General features: G+C 35.8%; 1 protein-coding gene across 1 annotated transcript in view; it reads left to right on the forward strand.

Moving 5' to 3' along the window:
• Positions 1 to 22665, forward strand: part of SLC41A2 (solute carrier family 41 member 2) — an 85393-nt gene that overhangs the window by 35097 nt on the left and 27631 nt on the right. The window contains exons 5-9 of the mRNA XM_021687591.2: positions 2581 to 2727; positions 9597 to 9744; positions 14905 to 14984; positions 18359 to 18490; positions 19953 to 20101. Of these exons, the coding sequence (XP_021543266.2) occupies positions 2581 to 2727; positions 9597 to 9744; positions 14905 to 14984; positions 18359 to 18490; positions 19953 to 20101 (656 nt within the window). The remainder of the gene's footprint in view (positions 1 to 2580; positions 2728 to 9596; positions 9745 to 14904; positions 14985 to 18358; positions 18491 to 19952; positions 20102 to 22665) is intronic.

Consider the following 22665-nt stretch of genomic DNA (forward strand, 5'->3'; position numbering starts at 1 on the left):
GGTTGTCTCCTGGCCTTAGGGACTCTAGTAGAGTTCCCAGTGAGATCAGGAAAATAATCTAGGCATTGAGAAACTCCTTTCTGGAAATCATGCAGAGGGTTTACTGGCTTGTCATTTGAGTAACAAGGATTCTAGGAATTCTGAATTTCAAAAGCAGTCCCTCTGTTAAAATTTTTTAAAGTTTCAGATTTCAAAAAAATTTCTTCACTATTTCTGTGGCAATACAAATATAACCATATGCTCGACACAGTATATTGCTGGCTATAGACTTTTAAAGAGCCAGGAGATTTTAAAAATTAACTACATTAGAATTTTTCAGTCGGGATATCATTCTTGGTACTTATTTATTAAGAACTTAACACTGGAGAACTAGCTTATTGTGAAATCATAATCATAAAGACTTGGTTCTTTTTATTCTATAATTGCCATCTTTTTACCCTTATATCATCAGCCAGGTAAAAAATAGAAAATTCTCATGTCAGGTGATTATACAGGTGTTAAACTAACTTTTTTGGTTAGGTTCTGGGAATTTAGAGAATCTTATTAAAATTAAGACTTAACTTCCAAAATATTTTCAACCATTTTGTTTTAGTACTTAAATTATATTAGGGGGTAGTTTCTTGTCCATATATAGAATTACCAGAACTCAGCACTGGCCAAAGCAGGGTGAAGTTAAGCTACTGGGAAGTTAATTTCTGGTAAGAAACAAAAACAAACAAACAAACAAAAAAAACCCCTAAAGCATTAGCTTCTTTTTCTTTAAGTTCATTTACTTCTGTTTTCTTTCCAATCTGGTTTCATTTAGAAAGAATTGTTTAAAAGTTTTCAATAAAACCTATTTTATTGCCTAGGTTTTTCAAAATCATAAGAATTCAGACTTTTAAAATACATTTGCTTAAGGTTTCTTACTTTGAAAAATGTGTATTCTAATTTTATGATAGCTTGACCTTTATGTAGAGCAGATACTATTAACCACCTTTTGTCAGTGAGAAAACTGACCCAGGTAAGGTGACTTGTCCAATTTCATCAGCTTGTTTGCAGAATTACAGCCTGTTTCCTGACTCCCAGCTCTTTCCACTGGTCCATGCTGGCAAAATATTTGTTTTCAGCTGAAAAGATACGGATGGCATTCTGTCCCAGGAGAACTTTCCATATCAATCTTTAAATGTGCTGACTTTGAAAAAAGAATTCTATATGATTACATCTTGATTATTACTTAATGCATTTTAAAAACTTTTCTGCTATTGCTTTTTTTTTTATATAACAATATTATGGGAAAGGTGAGTCTATACATTGAAAATGTCTCCAGAATATAAGAAGTGAGACATTATTCAAAGCAAGACAAAAATTCTACTTTTAATAATTTTGGCTTTATGGGGTGGTAGAAAACACTGGACTAGAGTTACAAGTTCTGTGACCTTAAGCAGGAACTTAAAACCTAGTCCCAGGACCTCAGTTTTATTATCTATAAAATGAGTGTGCTAGAATAAAATCATTTTGAGTCATTGTCAGTCTAAAAATGCAGTAAGATTCTGTTGATTTTTTTCCTATAGCCACATTTAGGCTTCCATACTGGTTTATGGTTAGCACATAAGTGCACTAATCTTAAATATTCTCTGCACTGCATCCTCTAAATTTTGGCATGAGAAAATGTGTACCACTGGGTATGGATATAAATGTTATCATCCTCCCTCACCATTTCTATGATTCAAGAAAATAAATATTTAGGAGTACAAGTACACAGTCATATTTTCATCTTTTATTCTCTAGTTGGAAGTTTGTAGATAGAAACTTTGGCTTTAAAGGATATCCTTAGGGGTACCTTGGTGACATAGTTGGTTAAGTGTCCAACTCTGGGTGTCGGCTCAGGTCATGATCTCGGGGTTGTAAGACTGAGCCCCGCATCAGCCTCCGCGCTCAGCAGGAAGTCTGCTTGAGATTCTTTCTCCTTTCTCCCTCTGCCCCTCCCTCTTGTGCTCGCTCTCTCTCAAAATAAATAAATAAATCTTAAAAAAAAAAAAAAAAAGAATATCCTTTAGAGACTGCTTTTTGTGTTTTGACCTTCAGTGTTCAAATTTTAATTATTTCCCTCCTCTTAATGCTTCATCACTTTTAAATAAAATGAAGCAAGCATTCTGGCTACCACCATGTAGACAAATCTGTTTTTTTGGTCTTCTTCCCAATTGCTGTGCATATAAATATGACTCACCTTTCTTTGACATTTTCATACTTTGAAAGTTAAAATAAAATCTTCAGGTTTGATACACACAAATATATTACATCTGAGACGTACATGTTATTAAATTTGAAACTTTAGCTTTAATTTTATCTTACAGTAGCTTTTCGGGTCTCTAAATGCAACGCTGAACTTCTCAAATCTTCTATGATCCCTACTTGGAATTTGTTGAAAGGCATTTTGCCAAAGCATTAGAGTAAAATGTTTTGTTTGCTTTAGTCAGCTTATCTAAGCAGTCTAACTGGAACTGACGTGCTGTTTGTCTAGCCTTTATATTTAAGTATTTAGGGGATTGATTTTCTCTAAATCATAGCATAAAAAGTAATGAGTTTTCTTTCTTCCAGGAATAATAATGGTTGGGGTTATTGTTGGTTCAAAGAAGACTGGCATAAATCCTGATAACGTTGCTACGCCCATTGCTGCTAGTTTCGGCGACCTCATAACTCTTGCCATATTAGCCTGGATAAGTCAGGGTTTGTACTCCTGTCTTGGTAAGTTAACTTGAAATGAAATATAATGTGCTATTCAGAGTCTCTTTAAATAAATACTGTTGCAACAATGCCATGAATTCCTGGTGGCCTTCCTCTATAGTACAACTGTGGTTGAGACTGATTAGAACAGTAACTGCCATTTGTTGTATACCTACTATTTGTTGTGGTTCTCCTATATTTTTTCTCACATTTTTTTTTTTCTTCTTATGGAGTTTAAAACGATATAAGATAAGGATTATCAGCTCTAATTTCAGATGAGAAAACTGAGGCTCATAGAGGTTATGTATGTTACCCACTGCTGCTGGGAAGGTTGAACACAGGTCATATATATCCTATGAATTCTGCCCTTTTGCTAAGTGTGTAGGCAGTGAGGAGTCAACCCACAGTGTTCTGATATATGCATTGTACTACTGTCCCAGAACATAAGGTTATAGCAGTGCTTGAAATTTAGTGATTGTCCCCCTATCAGAAACCAACATGGCAATTAACAGCAACAAAAAAGTTACCATGAAAATTAGCCTGTATGTTGTGTAAAGTTGGAGACATCATATATTCATGTATACATACATATATTATATATATAATTATAATATTATATATTAATTATATAATTCCTGATAATAGTGACAGATTGTAATTATGATGTCAATAATATTATATAATAATTATATAGATATAATTCCTGATAATTGTGATAGATTATATATAGAATCTAATGAATTGTTTTAATACAAGTTATTATCAATGTAAATGAATATGATTTATGAGCATTGGTTTAGTGCTAGAAGTTGGCTATGGTTTTATTTTTTTAGATGCTAAATAAAAAAAAAAGAAAGAAAGAAAAGAGAAATCCACAGAATACTACAAGGAAAAAAAAGATAGTTTATAAGCCAAGCCAGAAGCAAACATTTATTCATATATCCTCATATATTCTGTGGGTTCTATACAGATTTATGGTATACTTTAAAATAAGCCTAAAGTACATTTGGTTTGAAGAAGTAAGTCTCAGATATATGTTTTTGAACTAAAGAAAGGGCTTTAACCTAACAAAGGCAATCAGTCATTTATTAAGGGAAGCTTCATTTAGTATATAAAATTACCTTAAAATATTTAATGAGTGGCATAAAAATAATAGTCAATAAAACTTGATGTTCAAGGAAAATTCTTCTCATTTCCTCAGCAAGGTAGAAGACAATAAATGATCAATAGCCTAAGTGTAATAAGATCTTGTTCATATAGGTCTTGGGTTTTCATTGTTGTTGTGAAATATACAAGGAATGTTGTATGTACAAGTATATTCAGGGTAATGTTTGATTCTTTTCTCTTCCAGTCAAATAAAGGACAGAAAATGAGTTATATTAGTAAAGGGATAATCTTCTTCAATTTATTGTTGGGGTGATAATTAGTCATACTTTTTCCCTCTATTTTATACAAGTTAGAAATTTATGCTGATGTCAGAGATTAAAATATGGCTAGTATTAGAGAATGTGACTTAATATTCTTCTCCTACTGTATTATTTTACTCATTTACCCACTCATAGGCAGGCAGCTCCCCACAGAAATGGGCTGCCTACTGTGTTGGGAAAGGGAGACTGTCATCAATAGGCTGGATCCCAAAAGACAAGTTAGTGCCCCTTTCCTTAGTCTTACCAGTTAGACAAGTCTCTCCCCTGTGAGGAGGAGTGGGGAGGAGAAAGGATGGGGAAAGCAGAAGAGGGTGAAGGATTTCTACCTATTATTATCCTATGGGTCTTGCCAGGAACATTGAGGGTGGGTGGGGATGGGACTGGAAGGTTGGCAGTGTTTCTGGGATGGGTTGCCTTATATACATAAACAGAAAAGGTATATTATTTGCCGACTTGGGTGCTCAAATTACCATGAAGTCATTTGTAACACATTTCTCAGCTGCTGGTTGAATACCAGGGTGTCTCCTCAGTTGAAGTCTGAGTAGTAAGAAAGAAAGAGAATGCCATTGAAGAATGTTATCCTAGTAAGTATGACAATTGTTATAATGATACAGACTCAGTATTATGAAATTTCAGAAGATACATAAACTTTTGGGGAAAATAATGTGTGCTGATTTTTTAAAATTTTATTATTATTTTTTTTAATTATAGTTGATTTAACCATGAAGGGTTTTTCTGGGGTCAGTGTTGGATTATAATGTGTCTACATTATGAGCACTAGGGGGCCTCATAAGATCAGCACAGTGTTAGTGGTATTCTGAATATAAAGGTTGGGAATAGTCACGTTTAAATTCTGAGACCCTATTCATCCTGCTGTGCTGCCTAGTTCTTGGAAACAAAGTTCAATTCCTGAATTATGTTGGAAACACTTAGCAGTCTTTAGAGATAAGAGGATTTCATGGCAGCTATAGGTTTTTGTTACAAACAGAGGCTGTACAGTATTACATGGCTCCCAAAGAACTGGACATTGAGAAAAGTCATAAGTCCCCACCTAGAATTTTGGATACTTAGAATGACTTGGAACAGCTCCCCTCTTCTCTTGTTAGTTTTGATGCATGTACTGAAGCTCATTCTACATCCATTCAATGTGTTACTTTTCTTTCGGCCCTCATAAAATTTGCTGATTTCTGATATCTGAAGTAAATAAAGGATTTTTCCTCTTTTCACCTGGCCAGTTCTCCACAAAAAGGACAAAATAAGCCCAGAGCTTTGTTTATTCCTATTGACTTTATTTTGTATAGTCACTTAAGTCTTGGTTGCTCAGTTAACAAAGTTAAAGTTTTAGCCTTGTGTTAAACCTCTGGGAGTTGACAGAAATGTATCTTCCAATGCCCTCCCCGCTCCAGCCAGACTTACCCAGTTACTGATTCTCATACATCAGCCATGATTTTTCTCTTTTCTTTCTTCTCTCATTCCCTTCCCCTTCATTAAGGCCAGTCAGAGGCCTCATTTTCAATGCTAAATTCACACGTTTCTCTAATGTTAATTGATCTTTTCCTCCTCTGAATTCCAGTAGTCCTTCACTGATATATCTCTTGTAACGTTCTTTACATTTTACTGGTCATTATAGCTTTTTGTGTAAATGTAGTACCTTCATTTATGAGCGTATAAGCTTCTGAGGACAAAATTTTATGTTTTTTTTTTTTTTTTAAATCTATCAGCATCCCATAGGGCCATATACATAAATGGATATTAAATAAATAACACTTGGTGAAATGCTTTATTTCTTTTGAAAGCTATCCAGTTAATGTGAGTAGAAGCTATTCAGGAAGTGGTACACACATGGAAATAGAAGATAGATATCTTTCTGAATGATGTTGCTGTATTCTTTGTCCAATAACAGAATAGATTGTAACCAAAAAAATGACCCTTTCAGTGAGGACATAGTATTAGGGAAATATTGGAAGAGTATCTTGCCTTAGCAGAAAGTATCAGGGGATTAGTATCCCTACAGAAAAGTTAAAATGGCAGCATATGGCTAGGAAAGGTCTTGAAATAGAAGCAAAAATTGAAAGTTAGTTTAGAAGGTAATCTAAGCTCTGGACTATGATATGCTTTGGTATGACTTGCCAAGAAGATATAAAGGCATTCATTCATATGGTAATGTTTAAACAATAGTAATTTTAAAAAAGCTATTAAAAGGAAGAAGTTAGGCCAGGAACCAAAATACCTGTACACAATGATTGCTGCCCTTTCTTTCTTCTTGTTTGCATACTTTTAAGAGGATTTTAAAAACTCTTTTTCAATTATTTATAACTACATGGCTATCTAATTCTGGGATGTACATGATGTTATTGATTTGAAAAACTGTCAGCTTTTCTCTTTTTTAGGCAAGATCTGAGAAGCAGAACGTTGATTGATTTCTCATTCTTCGAGGTTAAAAAGATGGCTTAGTTGAAGCCATAAGAGCAGAGTCAGGGTCAGCCTCAGGTTGCTTCAGTCTGTGGAAACTAACAGGGATGCCAGCTGGTTATTTACTGGGCCTTCTAGAATATCACTGCCTGGATGTGAGTGGTGATATGAGTAGAATCTAAATCTATCTTGCATGTCAGTCTTCCTCAGAGATTTTCAGCACTCACCATCTTAGTTTAGAGTGATTCCTGGAAGGTCAATTTAGTGAGAACATTCTGATAGTTATAAGGGAGGGCATTTAAAAAAAATTGATAACTTACCATGGCCCTTTGTTGCTCACACACAAACAGCTGACATATAAGAGTGTCACTTATAGCAGCTACATATTTCAAAAGAATTTAGGGTAAGAATAATGAATGTTGTTAATGAAATTATGTAAAGTTGTTGCAAAACGCCACCCACAATCTAATAGAAGGTACAAGCCATGAATCAGAAAGGTGGCTATTATGTTTGGCAGTTAAGTGGAATCACAGCAATTTGAACCACTTTAGCTGTTCCATCCTTACTTTTCTGAGTTTCTAGCTGGTTCAAACATTTTTAGTCATAGGTGAGAGATCTTTAAATATCTTAAGATGAGGAAATACAAAGTTCAATCAAAGATAAGATTCTGGATAAAGATTGAAGAATTTTGTGAGGTGCCAGAAAAATTTAGTAACACCTTGATCAGCTAAAATGATATTACCAAAAATGTTTTGGGATGGTGTTACTCTTTCAAGAAGGGGTAGGCAAATTTTATTCCTGGGGATATTTAGAATTAAGTATAAAAATATTTGAGAATCAAATTCATGGTATTAATGGTTTTATGCTAAAGAGGCAAAACATATATTTTCAAATATACTTGTAACTTAGCCCATCAGAGAAACATGTCAGTCTTCTAATTCTATCTTAAATTTGTAATTAAGTAATTGACTTATTCTTGTGACTTTTAAATATAAATATTCCAAAATTGTATGCATTATATGAATATTTATGAAAACTTAAAGACTTGCCATATTTGTACATTTAATTTATTAGATTTATAAAGATTATCGTAAGTACTTGGAAACTTTTGAGAGACATGAGAAATGTCTATGGTCAATAGAATGTCTTAGGGTAATTAACTAAGTTTGTAAATGTGACTAAATATTATTCCAGACACTTCAAAATAATTTTTGGTTGGATGCTAGACATTATGAATGTAATAACATTAAGTGCTCAATTGTTTTGTTTTTCTTTACAACGTGTTTGACTTTGTTCTTGTAGGCAGTTAATTGTAGATTAGCTTGAGCCTTACAAGTCTTGGTTTCAAGCTTTATGGAGCCAATCTTGAGTAGACTTTACACTAGGGCTGGTCCTACTACTAAGATGTGACTCTTCTCAGGTCTTTAATGAATGTTCTCAATGTTTGAAGAGGCCTCTCCTCTCTACAGGATTGGCTTTTGAATGACTTCCAGTCCTCTGTAAACTCTGGGAATTTTTCAGCTTACAACTACACAATTATTCTTGACCTAGCCTTGTGGAGTTCACCCTATGCATGCATGGCTTAGTATTCAGTTCACAAGCTCCGTCTCTGAGAGCTTCCTCTTCTGCAGTATTTTATCCTATAAATTCCTGCTGCCCTAGCCTTACTCTGCTGGAGTTTTCCCTTCCTGCACTGTGGTCTGGGACACAGCTTTAGTCAAAAAGCTGAGGCTGTCATAGGGCTTATCTCATTTCTTTCCCTTCTCTCAAGGATCACAGTCTTGCAGTGCTTGTTGTCTAGTGTCTGAAGACTGCTAATATCTACCCATATATCTCTATCTATTCTAGTCATTTCTGAAAGCACTTAAAATTTTGTTCAGAGGTGACATACAGCATGTCTACAAAGCAAGACAAATAGCTAAGCCCAAAGTCAATGAGGCAGAGAAATATATTCACTCTATAGGGAAACATAACAAGAATGGAGAGAGAATGAATAATTGTGATCAAGTAAGACAGTTTACCACAAAGGGGTTATAAAAAAGTCCTGGCAATCTGCTATCTCAGTGTGTTCCAAATAGCAAGATGTTAATGATAGTGGCAATGGCAATTATGATGATAGTAAGCGTTCGATGAATGTTAGCTAGCTGCCTGGGTACTATTCTACTTACATGTACTCATTATTTTAAGACTCACAATAACTCCATGAAATAGGTACTGTTATTATTGCCATTTTATACATAAGGAAATTGAAGTTTATAGAAGTGAAATTTCTTGTCCAAGGTAGGTTATAACACCGAGATGTGGAAACTAGGTGGTCTGGCCAAACTATGGTTAACACATTGTACTGTGTTCTATCTTAGCTTATGAAGGGTTCTGAGAAGTTCAGCAGTGAAGAGAGGTGTTTACCTTTATTAAACTTAGTTTTTCTATTTTATTTTGGAGCTTGGAACACTCTTTAGTATTGGGGGGATATCTATTATCAATTGATTGGCCAATATTCCTTGGAATGCTTGTACTATAAAGATCCTTGTGGGTAAAAATAATATCCCATTTGACTTTAGAGTTAAGAGTTACTAACTTTGGTGTCAGATGCTGTCTTCTCCTGACTCTTGCTATTCTTAGCCGTATTCTTAAGCTCCTAAGCTTCAGTTTCTCCATAAAATAGAAATGGCTGTATCTACCTCATACTTGTGAGGACGGTCACATGAGATGATGCCTAAAAAGCATTTAGCACAGTACTTGGTAAATAATAGCTAAATAAATGTTGGCTTTTTTACTGTTGTTGCCCTTACTGTTATTAGTGCAATTCTCATCCAGCTCAGATAGCTATTTCAGTAAACGTTTATTGAATTAATGTACTCGTTTTCTATTATAGTATTTAATATTTTTACCTTATCTATAGTTTTAAATTTGTGTGAAGTTTAGAGAAAATATATAGCCTGTGAATATGTTGGATAATATCCTATCTCCCGGGAAACTTGTACTTTTAATATCTACATTTGCTACATGATTAGAAGAGAGATTGAAATGTTGTCTCTTTTTTAATTTTAGACAACTATTACTACATTTCTCCGTTAGTTGGTGTCTTTTTCTTGGCTCTAACTCCTATATGGATTATAATAGCTGCCAAACATCCAGCCACAAGGACAGTTCTCCACTCAGGCTGGGAGCCTGTCATAACAGCTATGATTATAAGTAGGTTAGTATTAAAATGTGTGTGTGTGCGTGTGTTCTATATGCCCATATCTGTGTATATACTAAAACATCAGCAGCCTGTTTTTATTTCTTGGTTCAATAATCTTATATAGCCAGGTCTTTATTATCACAGGTAATAGGGATATTAGCCCCAGGAGTTACTGAAATCAGTAGACCAGTTTCAGACTTTTTTCCAATCAAATCCTTACCAGATTGATGAGTAAGGTTTAGTGGTGTCTCTCTCTCTGTGTGTGTTTATGTGTTAACCTGACTTTACTTATTTTTAATAGTAAGTTATTCACATAAGTATCAGAAAGCCTTAGAAATGGACATACCATTTGACTACTTCCACTCCAACAGGACACAGGATATAATTAAGGATATTTGCAAAAGATCAAGTTGTAAGGATCCTCATCATAGTGGAATTTTTAACAACAAAAAAGAAAGAGACCACCTTAGAGGTCTAGCAACCAGGTATCGGTCAAATAAATTGTAGTGTAGTCACAAAATGGAATATTAGCCACTAAAAATAACATTGCAACATTTTTATTGACATGGAAAGATGTTCACTGTACATTTGGTGGAAAGAGCAAGCTAGAAGAGAGTATGAATTTCCTGTTAAACATGGTATATTGACACACATTTATCTTCTTCCTCCTGAAACTACTAAAATGACAGTAATAGAACAGAAAAGCTGTAAACCACAAAGACAGAAGGGGAGCAGAGAGGCCAGCAGGTGCAAGATTCGACAGAATTAGTAAAATTGGAATCGGATGATTTTTTTTTTTTAATTTTATTTATTTATTTGACAGAGAGAGAGAGAGAGACAGCACGAGAGGGAACACAAGCAGGGGGAGTGGGAGAGGGAGAAGCAGGCTTCCCGCGGAGCAGGGAGCCCGATGCGGGGCTCGATCCCAGGACTCTGGGATCATGACCTGAGCCGAAGGCAGACACTTAATGACTGAGCCACCCAGGTGCCCCAGGAATCGGATGATTTTTAACTGAACTAGCAAAATGGAAAAAGCTAAAACCTAACCTCCTGCAGGGCCAGAAGACACCCATAAGGAGCAGGCGGATCTGAGATCTGAGCCTCAGAAACCCAAAAAGGAGGAGGAAATAGAGGCACTAAGTACTTCTCAGAGCCAAAATGAAGAAGATGTTGAAAGTTTATGTAAGAAGCAATTAGATCCTAAAAGCCCTTCTGCAGCTTGACTACCCAGGTGACCGCCCCCTCCCACCTTGGCAGAAGACAAGAATTAACTCGGAAACTGAATCAGAGAGGCTGTGGACTTGGAAACACCTGCACACGTGAGGCGTGGGTTACACACTGTAGGAAAAATAAGATTAAGTGAAAATCTAGATGCTGAACAGTGAAAACCCCTATCCCACTTCCTCTTCTTTGCTCCTGGAATGCTGGCAGTCAGGCCTCTACCCCCAGGCAAAAAAAATTAGAATAATTCTTTTCTGGGGAAGCTCATCAGCACGGAAGAAAAACTTGTGGATATTGACCCTTGTGGGTCCTTTAGTGAGCGAGCTGCTTGGCCACCTGATGCTTCTTCAGAAGGCCTACCTGCTGACGAGCTCTGCCTCTGTACACAGAGAGCTCCAAGTGTGCTCTGCAGTGCCCCTTCCAGGGGAGCGGACAGCAAAAGGATCCCCAGACGTTTGATTAAGGCTTCTAACATGAAAGACAGAAAGCAGAAAAATGGTATTCAAAGAAAGTGCAGGGGGAGTTGAAAGACCTCAAAAAACTCATCAGTGTCCTCAGAGCAGTAGGAGAATCTATGGCATCCATAATGCAAGAACAGAATGCTCTAATAAGGAGGATTTGAAAAATAGGAAGAGCTCTTGGGAATGAAGACTATATAGGGGCACCTGAGTGGCTCAGTCAGTTAAGCGACGGACTTGATTTTGGCGAAGGTCGTGATCTCAGGGTCCTGGGGTCGAGCCCCACGTTGGACTCTGTGCTCAGCAAGAAGTCTGCTTGTCACTCTCCCTCTGCTCCTCCTCCTGCTCACTCTCTCTCAAATAAATAAATAAAATCTTCTAAGAGATTGTTATCTATTTGAGAGGGAGAGAGAGAGAGCATGAGCCCAGGGGCAAGGACAGAGGGAGAGGGAGAAACAGGGAGCCCAGTGTGGGGCTCCGGGATCATGACCTGAGCGGAAGGCAGATGCTTAACTGACTGAGCCACCCAGGCGCCCCTAAATAAATAAAATCTTAAAAAAAAAAAGAATATGTATAAATAGCAGAAACAAAAGATTCAGAAAAGTTAGAAGATAGAGCTGAGGAACTGTTCTGGAAAATAGAGCAGAAAACAGAGGTGGGCACCTGGAGGCAAACAATAAGAAGAAATTATTGAAGAAATAATATAAGAAAATTCCCCAGGACTGAAGACCATGGGCTTCCAGATTGAAAGGGCCCATTGACTACCTAGCACAGTGAATAGCAGGAGAGACCCAAATCAAAGGACATTACTACAAATCCCAAAATATTCTAGAGAAAAAAGATGAGTTATATATAAAGCATTGGGAATCTGAATGATGTCCAATAGCAACATCTAAAGTTATGCCTTCAAAATTTTCAAGGGAGAGTATTTTGAACATAAGGTGTGGTTGTTGTGTCAACCAAATGTAAGGGTGGAATCAAGGAATTTTCAGACATGCAGGATCTCAAAAAGTTTGCTTCCCATATGCCCTTTCCTATAAATGCTAGTAGAAGATATGGTCTATCAAAATGAAGAAATAAATCAAGAAAGAAGGTGACACAGGAATGAGGAAACCCATTCCATTCCATGAGAGCATGTGATTCATTTTTCTGTGATGTAGATTGCTTTTTCCTACAAGATTCAGGCAATAGGGTCCTATGAAATGTTGGGACTTGGTCATGGCACACAGACCAAAACCCAGCGTGGGAGACTGAAGGGAAGGTGCAGGGTGACAGCCATGTAGTAGGCCTAGAGGCCACCATCCAGGTTGGCAGGAGGACAGAGGACTTAAGGAGGAATGTCTCTAAGAAACAAAAGTGGAATTGATCAGTTACCTGATGAGTTTGACTGTATTCAGAGGCATTTCACTAACTTTGTTAGAAAGTTGAAACCAAATTAGTAATAAGTACCCCCAAAATTAGGAAAAATATGGGCCAAAGCAACAAGTAAAAGTGAGGAAATCTAATAATACACTTGGTGGCTCAGTTGTGAATAATGATTCCATTGTTATAATAAAGTAAACCCTAAATCTTTTTCACCCAAAATTATATAACCAAGTTGGTCGGATAAGGGGAGGAAGAGAATTATGAAGGATCCAAAGTGGCGAGGGGAAGGACAAGTGAGATTAAATCCTCATCTGTCACAGTGGAGGTCATTAGGTTAATGTCTAAAATTAAAATCAAGAAATCACAGTATAAACATGTTACTTAGAAATATAGCATTAAACACCAGAAGAAACAGCTAAAGAAGTTGAAAAGAATTGATAGTGGAGAACAGGTGCTGGGGGTTGGGGACTATTAAACTTTGTGGTACTTTCACTTTTTAAATAATGTACATATGTTTATTCGATAAGAATAAAATTTAATAAAAGTGAAGAGAGAACTACTTCTACAATGTGAGTTTTTATTTTTAAAAATCTATGTGTTTAAAAATGTCTGGGAGGCTATATACCAAGATGCTAACAGTATAACGCTGAGTGATAGCACTGAGGTTGATTCTTATTTTCTTCTTTTAGTCTTTTCTAATTTTTCTATAATATTTTATTACCTGGGTCATAAAAACATTTTAAGATGTGTTTTAGCAAGTGTTCATGTTATGGTCACGGCATGAACCTATGTGTTCTGGCATAGAAATTTATTCTTTGACACATAACTCGTTTTGTTCTATGAAATATATATATTTTTAAAATTAGAGCTTAAATATTAAATATTAAAATACTGCTAAGGATGACTACTTTGGGACTTTACAATGTAACTTTTAATGGGACATCCTAGTAATTTAGGCAGAGTAAGCCACAATTCATTTATTTTACTAAAAAATTAATATTTAATAAGTTCCTAATGTTAACTATCAGGTAGTGGTAGAACATTTGATCTGATATTTCAACCCCATTCTCTGATAACATGGGGTTTATTTTTCTGTAATGTAGATTGCATTTTCCTAGAAGATTTAGGCGACAGGATCCCACGGAGTATAGGGACTGGCAGTGTTTTATAGGACTTAGACCCAGAAGCTGAAGTTTACCAATTGGTGTTGGTCTTGGACACTTAAAAAATCTCCAAGCCCCATCAAGACATTCAAAGTATATGGCTTGTCACTATGTAACTGTATATTATTTTTCCAGACCTCCGTCCTCAAAATAAGCTCTTTCTATGGCTACAACTCATTATTTTAATTTTCCAGTGATAAGATGCTACACCTATCTAGTTTTCACACAATAAAAATGATCCCTCTGATGCCTTGCTGATTTCAAATATGAAGAAATACTCTTTTAAAAACTATTTTTTAGGGGCACCTGGCTGGCTCAAGTTGGTAGAGGGAGAAGCAGACTCCCTGCCGAGCAGGGAGCCCGATGCGGGACTCGATCCAGGGACTCCAGGATCATGACCTGAGCCGAAGGCAGTCGCTTAACCGACTGAGCCACCCAGGCGCCCCGAGTGTGAGATTCTTGATCTTGGGCTCAGAGTTGTGAGTTCAAGCCCCATGTTGGGTGTAGAGCTTGCTTAAAAAAAAAAAAAAAAAAAACCTATTTTTTAAATTGTAAGAGCAACAAATGCACATGGTCTTAAAAAATTAGTAAATACAGAAGGATATAAAATAACCGTCAGTCTTCTGTCAGTCCCTCCACCCAGAGATAGCATTGTTAATAATTTCTTATATATCCTTCCAGACATTTTAATGCACCTAAAGCGTATTCTTTTCCTTTTTATAAGGAACATATCTTGGAGATCAGAAAGAGAGCCCTAACATGTAGGGCTATAGCTTATTCCATGTTTTATTTTCAACATTTCACTGTTGACATTGATTTTTACTTGAAGTATTTTTCCTTTTTATTCTATTTTTTGAATGTCTAAAAAAAATTTTTTTTTAGAGTAGAAGTGTTTGTATGTAAAGAGCAGCTTAAAATTAGTATATTTCTTTCCTCTTCCCTAAATTATATGATTTTCTGTCTTTCAGCATTGGGGGCCTTATTCTGGACACAACTGTATCTGATCCAAACTTGGTTGGGATTGTAGTTTACACACCAGTTATTAATGGTAAGAATTAGATATACTTTTCACAATGGTATCAAATCATTATATGTACTCTTAGTTGGGAACAGGAATTTTAGGGTTCAGATTTTAAGAGGTGTATCTCCCCCTCCCTTCCATTCTCCCGCCACCCCCAGGTTGGTGTTCATGGTAGAAATGACATTCCCTGTTCTCAGTATGTACAGCCTAGTTTTGAAAAGAACTGTTTCTTACTCTTACTACTTCATATTGGTTTGAGAGTCAAGCACACTTGATTTTTAAGATTAGTGCGGCAAAATATGGTATTTCAGTTTTGGATTATCATTTACTTTGGGTTTATCTGCTCTCTCATGGTTTGCTGCTGCCCCTGTCAATTTTTGTGGATCAATTAGAGTTAGCTAGGTTTAAGCATTGCTTAAGTCAATTCAGTTCATTAAAATCTATCACTCCTCTGTGGATCCCTTTAAGATCTGCCTTATATTTTTTTCTTACCTATAAAATGGGAATTATAATATTTAGGTTCACAGGGTTTTTTGGTAGGAATTCCATTTAGTAAGATCATTTTAATCTAGTCATACTGACTTTTGGGCTGGCTGTCATTATATTGGATTTTAGTACAGCTTACACCAATATAATTTAAAAAGTAATTCTACCTGAGGGAAAACATGTCACAGGATGTGCTACACATTTATATAAATTGCTTTTGTATATTTATATGTAAAAATAAAATATATTATATGAAGGCAAGTTCCCCAAACTCTAACTTCATACCTAAAATTTCAATTGAACATTTACATTTTTGTGTAGCTATAAAATGTCCATGAAGAAATTTCCCCTCTAGATCCCCTTTCCAATTTTCCTGGTGCCACTGTCCCCCCATCATCCACCCTTAAAATCATGGAACTATCAACCCAGCCCTTCATCCTCTCTGAATAGACAATGACCAAACCTCATCGATTTGTCCATTAACATAATTCACTTGTTCACTTATTTGTATAAGAATGTCTCAGCATTATAGTCTGCTAATGTCTTACTTAAGCCATCATTGAAGTAATAAAGTAGCTTTCCTGACCCACTCCCTGTTCAATGTCAATTAACTGTCACCAGCAGGCTAGTCTTCCTTAAACACTGTTTTTATTACTTCAGTCTTAAGATGATGAACTTATCAGTGATTTCCTCCTGCCTGTCAAATCAAGTTTGAATTCTTCTGATTTGCTTTCAAAGCCCTCTATATGCTCTTGGATGTGTATAACTTTTTCCTTTATCTTTCTAACCAGATTCCTATTTCGTGGCCCGACAAAGTCCTAATTTTCATTGCCTGGAATGATTACTGCTTTTCTTCCACCTGTTCAAATCCTCTTCAGTGAATACTAGTTGATGAAGTCACCAGTATAAATACCACCACCAATACTCTTAGAGCTATATTTTCCAACATTTCAGTGAAAAATTTAAATTATAACAACCCCATCATTAGTAAGGTTTGAATCAGTGTTTCTGTTATTTCACCTTATGTAAGAAACAATTCTAGAGCTTCCCTGGAATGCTCTTCTTGGAAGCCATGGTATTCATGATAGTAAAATCTTTGTATCTCAGTATGTGAGTCTCCTAGTTGAATATCACAGTGAGCTCACTTTATGTTAAATTCCACTCATTAAAAACATTGATAGAGAAGATTCATTTCATGGTTCTCAAAAAAGGTGGAACTTTTGAGAATTGAATTTCATTTTATTTTTATTTTTTTATTTTATTTTATTTTTTTAAAGATTTTATTTATTTGAGAGAGAGAGAATGAGAGACAGAGAGCACGAGAGGGAAGAGAGCAGAGGGAGAAGCAGACCCCCTGCTGAACAGGGAGCCCAATGCGGGACTCGATCCCGGGACTCCAGGATCATGACCTGAGCCGAAGGCAGTCGCTTAACCAACTGAGCCACCCAGGCGCCCCTTGAATTTCATTTTAAATGTGCTAGAGGATGTACGATTTAAAGGGTCCCTAATTAACACACCATCATCACCACCATCATTTGATAATTAGTGAGTACCTACTGTGTGCCAGATAACGTGCAGGTCTTTTATGCATGTTACATCATTTCATCCTCACAATAAGAAAGTAATGTGTCCAACATCTCACATCTAGTAAGTGGTAACTCAGCATTTAAATCCAGATCTGCTTGATTCCAAAGCCTGTGCTTCCCCCCTCCCCCCATAAGTGCTAATTTATCTGTTTTGTTACAAAAATACACATTTTGTTTAAAGTAAGGCATATCAGTGTTGATATTGTGACAAGGATATCTTTTAACACTTATTAACATCTCAGAACTAGTAGCATTTTCTGAAATAGATTTCACAAGAATACTAGTTCTGTGAGATTAATAGTATACCTTGAGAAATGGATTTTGTGGTCAATTAAGTTTGGGAAACATTAGGTCAAATAGATTTCTTTACTACAGGATTTCTTAAAGCCTTTATCATGCTAATATGCACTGTGAAGCTCTCCTTCTGGGACTTCTGGTTAGGATTTCTAGAACTAACCTTCCTTCAGACCCCAGACCATACTTTGGGAACTACTGATCTAGGGCTTTTAATATATCTTTATCACAGTATACTTTCAAATAATAATCTAGTCCGTTTACATAAAAGGTAAGGACCTTACATCAGTATACTTGGATTTTCACTTCTCTTTCTTATGTGCTCTTTTTGTCATACATTTTACTTTGTTATAAGCCCTATATACATTGTTATTATTTTTGCTTTAAATGACCAGTTATTGTTTTAAAGAGATTAAAAATGAGAAAATTATATCTTTTTTTATTTTCTGATTTATTTTACATTTCTAGCACCCTTCTTTCCTTTGCGTAGTTCCAGATTTCCATCTGGTTTTATGTTCTTTTTGCCAAGAGAAATTCCTTTCCTGTCTCTTGTAGGGCAGGTCTGTAAAGTATTTGAGAGGATAGTCAAGGCTGAAAGATGACTTTCTTGAGTATTTTTTTCAGTCCCTGATACCAATTTCTTTAGTAACCTGAGAAGAGAAATATCAAGCCTTCTCTACTTGAAAAAAATCAAGCTTATTTTTCATCTCATTAAGGTGGTAAGCATTAAACATCTTGCTACCTAGCTTTATATCTTGGCTGTGGTAGTAATTTAAAAAAAAATTATTTAGTCTGGTCTGCTTTCAGTCAGTGAGTCAGATTTGAAAAAATAATGCATGAGTCTTTCATAACAATGACTTTATGTCTTTGGAATATCTACCTCAACATCAAATAAGTCAACATTTCAGAAGAATTCTTTTTTGTTTGTTTGTTTTATTGGCCCAGGCTATAACATGAAGAGCTTTGCCTTTGGTTGAATTTATGCAAGTTGTTTAAAATATAAGGATAACTGCTTTGTTTTTCCTTATGTTTCAGGTATTGGTGGTAATTTGGTGGCCATTCAGGCTAGCAGGATTTCTACCTACCTCCATTTACATAGCGTTCCAGGAGAATTGCCTGATGAACCCAAAGGTTGTTACTACCCATTTAGAACTTTTTTTGGTCCAGGTATGTGCTTGTGGATTTTTACATATTGTGTATCAGGAATAATTCTCTGAGAATAGAGACGGGCAACATTTGCTGAACACATATTTTGTCAGTTTGACGTGACTTTTTTATTCCTGAGACCTGAGTAGATTTTAAATAGAGTAGACTATGTTCATTAAATCTCAGTGAAAGAAAGTCATGTGTATCAATTGTGCAGTTGCTGGGGAACTTTGTATACTTTTTCTTTTTCATCCTTTTCTCTGGGATGTCTTGTTCATGAGTCAGGGAGGAGGAACCTTATATACATAGGAAAGCATTGCTAGGTGATTTAGAGAGACAGATATACTGTCTTTCCTATATTAATCCTTTTGGATTTTCTGAATGTAGGCATTTGATCCCAAACAAACAGGAGGAGAGGGAAAACCTCTGTAACAAGGAATAGTGTCCTGTGTCACCCAGGCAGTGACTACCAAAAAACTGTGACCGCAGTATTAAACCTCACAATTTTGTCACTTCTTTTCTGATGAAAATAAAGGTTATTATTGACTTTTTAAAAAATTTTAATTCAGTTAATTAACATAAAGTGTATTATTAGTTTCAGAGGTAGAGGTCAGTGATTTGTCAGTCTTATATAACACCCAGTGCTCATTACATCAAGTGCCCTCCTTAATACCCGTCATCCAGTTACTCCATCCCCCCACCCCCCTCCCCTCCAGCAACCCTCAGTTTGTTTCCTATGATTAAGAGTCTCCCTTGGTTTGTCTCCCTCTCTGATGCTGTCTTGTTTTATTTTTCCCTCCCTTCCCCTATGCTCCTCTGTTTTGTTTCATAATTCCACATACGAGTGAAATCATATGATAATTGTCTTTCTCTGATTGGCTTATTTCACTTAGCATAATACCTTCTAGTTCCACCCACCTTGTTGCAAATGGCAAGATTTCATTTTTTTCTGATGGCTGAGTAGTATTCCATTGTATATACGTACCACATCTCGTTTATCCATTCATCTGTCAGTGGACATCTGGGCTCTTTCCATAGTTTGGCTATTACGGACATTGCTGCTATAAACATTGGGGTGCAGGTGCTCCTTCGGATCACTACATTTGTTACTATTGACTTCTGAATGAGGATCAGAAATGCCCAGTGAAATATCAGTGAAAGAACTCTGAAAGAAAAGTAAAATTAGAACATTCCTGTGCTTTAAGAACTTTATGTTTTTTCTTTTGTCTTCCTTCTATTATTATGATAGATATTAAAGTCTGACCAGTGTTCTTCATAGCAAGTTTTTATCAACTTCCTGCCATTCAATTAGCATATGACATATAATGAGAATTTCAAAGAAATGAAATGTATTGTTAGCAACAGAATTTTATGTGATGCTATACAGTATAGTAATGCGAAAGTAATCCTTAAATTTTAACAACTGTGACCTATTAGTAACCCAAATAGGATTTTGTTTTAACTTTTACGTTTTCTACTACAGGAGTGAATAATAAGTCTGCTCAGGTTCTACTGCTTCTTGTGATTCCTGGACATTTAATTTTCCTCTACACTATCCATTTGATGAAAAGTGGTCACACTTCTTTAACCGTGATCTTCATAGTGGTGTACTTACTTGCCGCTGTGCTGCAGGTAAGAGTTAAAACCTCTTGTAATCTCTTTTATCCTCAGACTGCTGTAAAAGCAAAACTCTGTAAATCTAAGAGCACGTGAACTATTTTAACATTTTCAAAAAGCAAATGTATGCCTGTGTGGATTTCATCTTCCTAAAACCAAGAAACTCATAATCACTCTTAATATCATCTGATAAATAGAACCATTGGATTTCCTGTTTCCTGAATTCCATGTCCCCCTCCCTTTTTTTTTGGTTGGTTCTCTTGTTTCATGTGAACACATTTTCTCATAGATTCCTGAGAGTGCATGAAAGCCTTGGCATGTTGTAAAGTGCTTTTACATGAATAGGTTGACTGGATATAAAATTGTTTCTTTTAGAATTTTCAAGGCTTTGCTTCATTTGCCTTTTAACTTCTGTTAACCATCGAGAAGACTGCTGATCTCATTGTACTTAACTTCTTTTTATCTCCCTAGAAGCTTGCAAGATCTCTTTTTTTCCTCTTGTTATTAAATTTCATGTTGATATGCCCTGGTTTGGATATACTTTGTCTGTTTTGTTGGACATTGTTTGACCCTTTCGGTCTAAAAATTCATGTTCTTCAGTTCTAGGAAAAGGTTTTGAATTATTTCTTTGATTTTTTTTTTCCTCCATTTTCTCCCTTCTTTCTCCCTGGAGTCTTATTATTTGGTTCCCAAAACTCTTGCATTAAATTTCTGATCTTATCCTCTTCTTTCTGGGAGATTTCTGTGCCTTTCTACATCTTTTCTCTGGTATGTCACTGAGAGTTCTGGAGAGAGTAGAGTTGAACATATACACTCAACTTGCCATCTTTATGTGGGAGGCTATTAATTTTAAAATTTAAAAAAATTGACTTTATTTTAAAAATCTGATTGGTGTAATACATACACAAAATTTTAAAATTAAATAGTAAACTGTGAATAGTTGTGGGAGGCTATTAATTAAAAAAAATTTTTTTTTTTTTAGATTTTATTTATTTATTTGAGAGAGAGAATGAGATAGAGCATGAGAGGGGGGAGGGTCAGAGGGAGAAGCAGACTCCCTGCCGAGCAGGGAGCCCGATGCGGGACTTGAACCCGGGACTCCAGGACCACGACCCGAGCTGAAGGCAGTCGCTTAACCAACTGAAGCACCCTAATTTAAAAATTTTTAACTTTAAGGAAGTGTTCTACCTTTCCAGTCACATTCCTCAGAGATCATCACTGAAATATTTTAGCTGTTTCTTCTGATATGTATCTGCAAGTTTTAAATTAAGTAACGTGCCTAAACCTTAGCCTTTTGCTAATAAAAACTGAGGATTTGAGGGGCTGTGTTAACACCCCATCTTTTCCATATACTTATATCACAATTTTTGGTTAAATTTGCAGCCAGTGTTTGTGTGATTGGGCCTATGTAAACATCATGTACTGTAGAGCCAGATAATATAGTATGATTATATTTCCTTTTTGTACACTTTATTTTTCTTGGGGTTAATAATTACATCTTTTTTCCTTTGAGTCATTTTCCATAAACCCAGTCTTCCCAAGTTGCCACTTTATTTTGGCTTCTTAGGCTTGGCTTCTTGCTAAACTCTATAGGATTAGCGCCTCCTACAGTGAGAAATCCCAACCTCATAAGAGATGTATTCAAATAATTCTTTGAAGAGTTAACATTTAAATTTGGCCTTCATGACCAGCACTCTTCTAAGTGCATTAAATGTATTGATGCACTTAATTCTCACAAAAACTCTATGAGGTTTGTTCTTTTCATGTAAATCAGTGATTTTCAAAGTGAAGTATATCCAAAGCAATCCACCGTGTACAGGAAGAAAAAATTAAAACATCTGTTTATGTATTTTTTCCTCATTTGCTTGAAATGTCTTTTTTCTTCTATTTTTATGATTGTTTTATAATAAACATATTAGCACAGTGTTAAATAAGTAGGCTCAGGTATTTTATACTAGGGCTAAATAATCTAAAACTTTTGGAGATTACTGACTTAAAGCATAGAGATGAAGTACAGAGCTTGTGTCAGAAGGAGAAAGTAATTCATACCCAGGATATAACTAGGAGGAGGGAGTAGATGAGAGAAGGTTAAGAAGGTAGATTAGGGCCATGTAGAAAGGCCTTAAATGCCAGGCAAAGGAGACTGGAATCTACTCTTAAAATAGCAAACACCCTATGACTTCATTGATATTTTAAACTTTCCTATAATACTTTGTAGTGCCTGAGATTTTATTAAAATTTAATATTTTATCAAATCATTCATTTATTCATCCAATAAACCTTCATTCTACTATACTAGATGCAGAGATGGTTTTAAATCCCAGGATGAATACATTCAGACCCTATCCTCCAGGACTCATAGTCTGGAGGGAAGACTACTACATAAACAGATAATTACATTATATTGCAATATACAGATGCTGGGGATAGCTACATATAAGGTGCTCTCAGAGCTTGGAAGAAAAAGCAACTAACTGTACCTAGGGACTAATATTTTTCTACTACTCAGTAGGGACAAAAGTTATTTCAAATGCTTTTCACCACTGGCTTCCTTTATTGCTTGTATATGATATGGTCAT

The sequence above is a fragment of the Neomonachus schauinslandi genome, chromosome 5 (genome assembly GCF_002201575.2).
Source record: "Neomonachus schauinslandi chromosome 5, ASM220157v2, whole genome shotgun sequence".
NCBI lineage: Eukaryota > Metazoa > Chordata > Mammalia > Carnivora > Phocidae > Neomonachus > Neomonachus schauinslandi.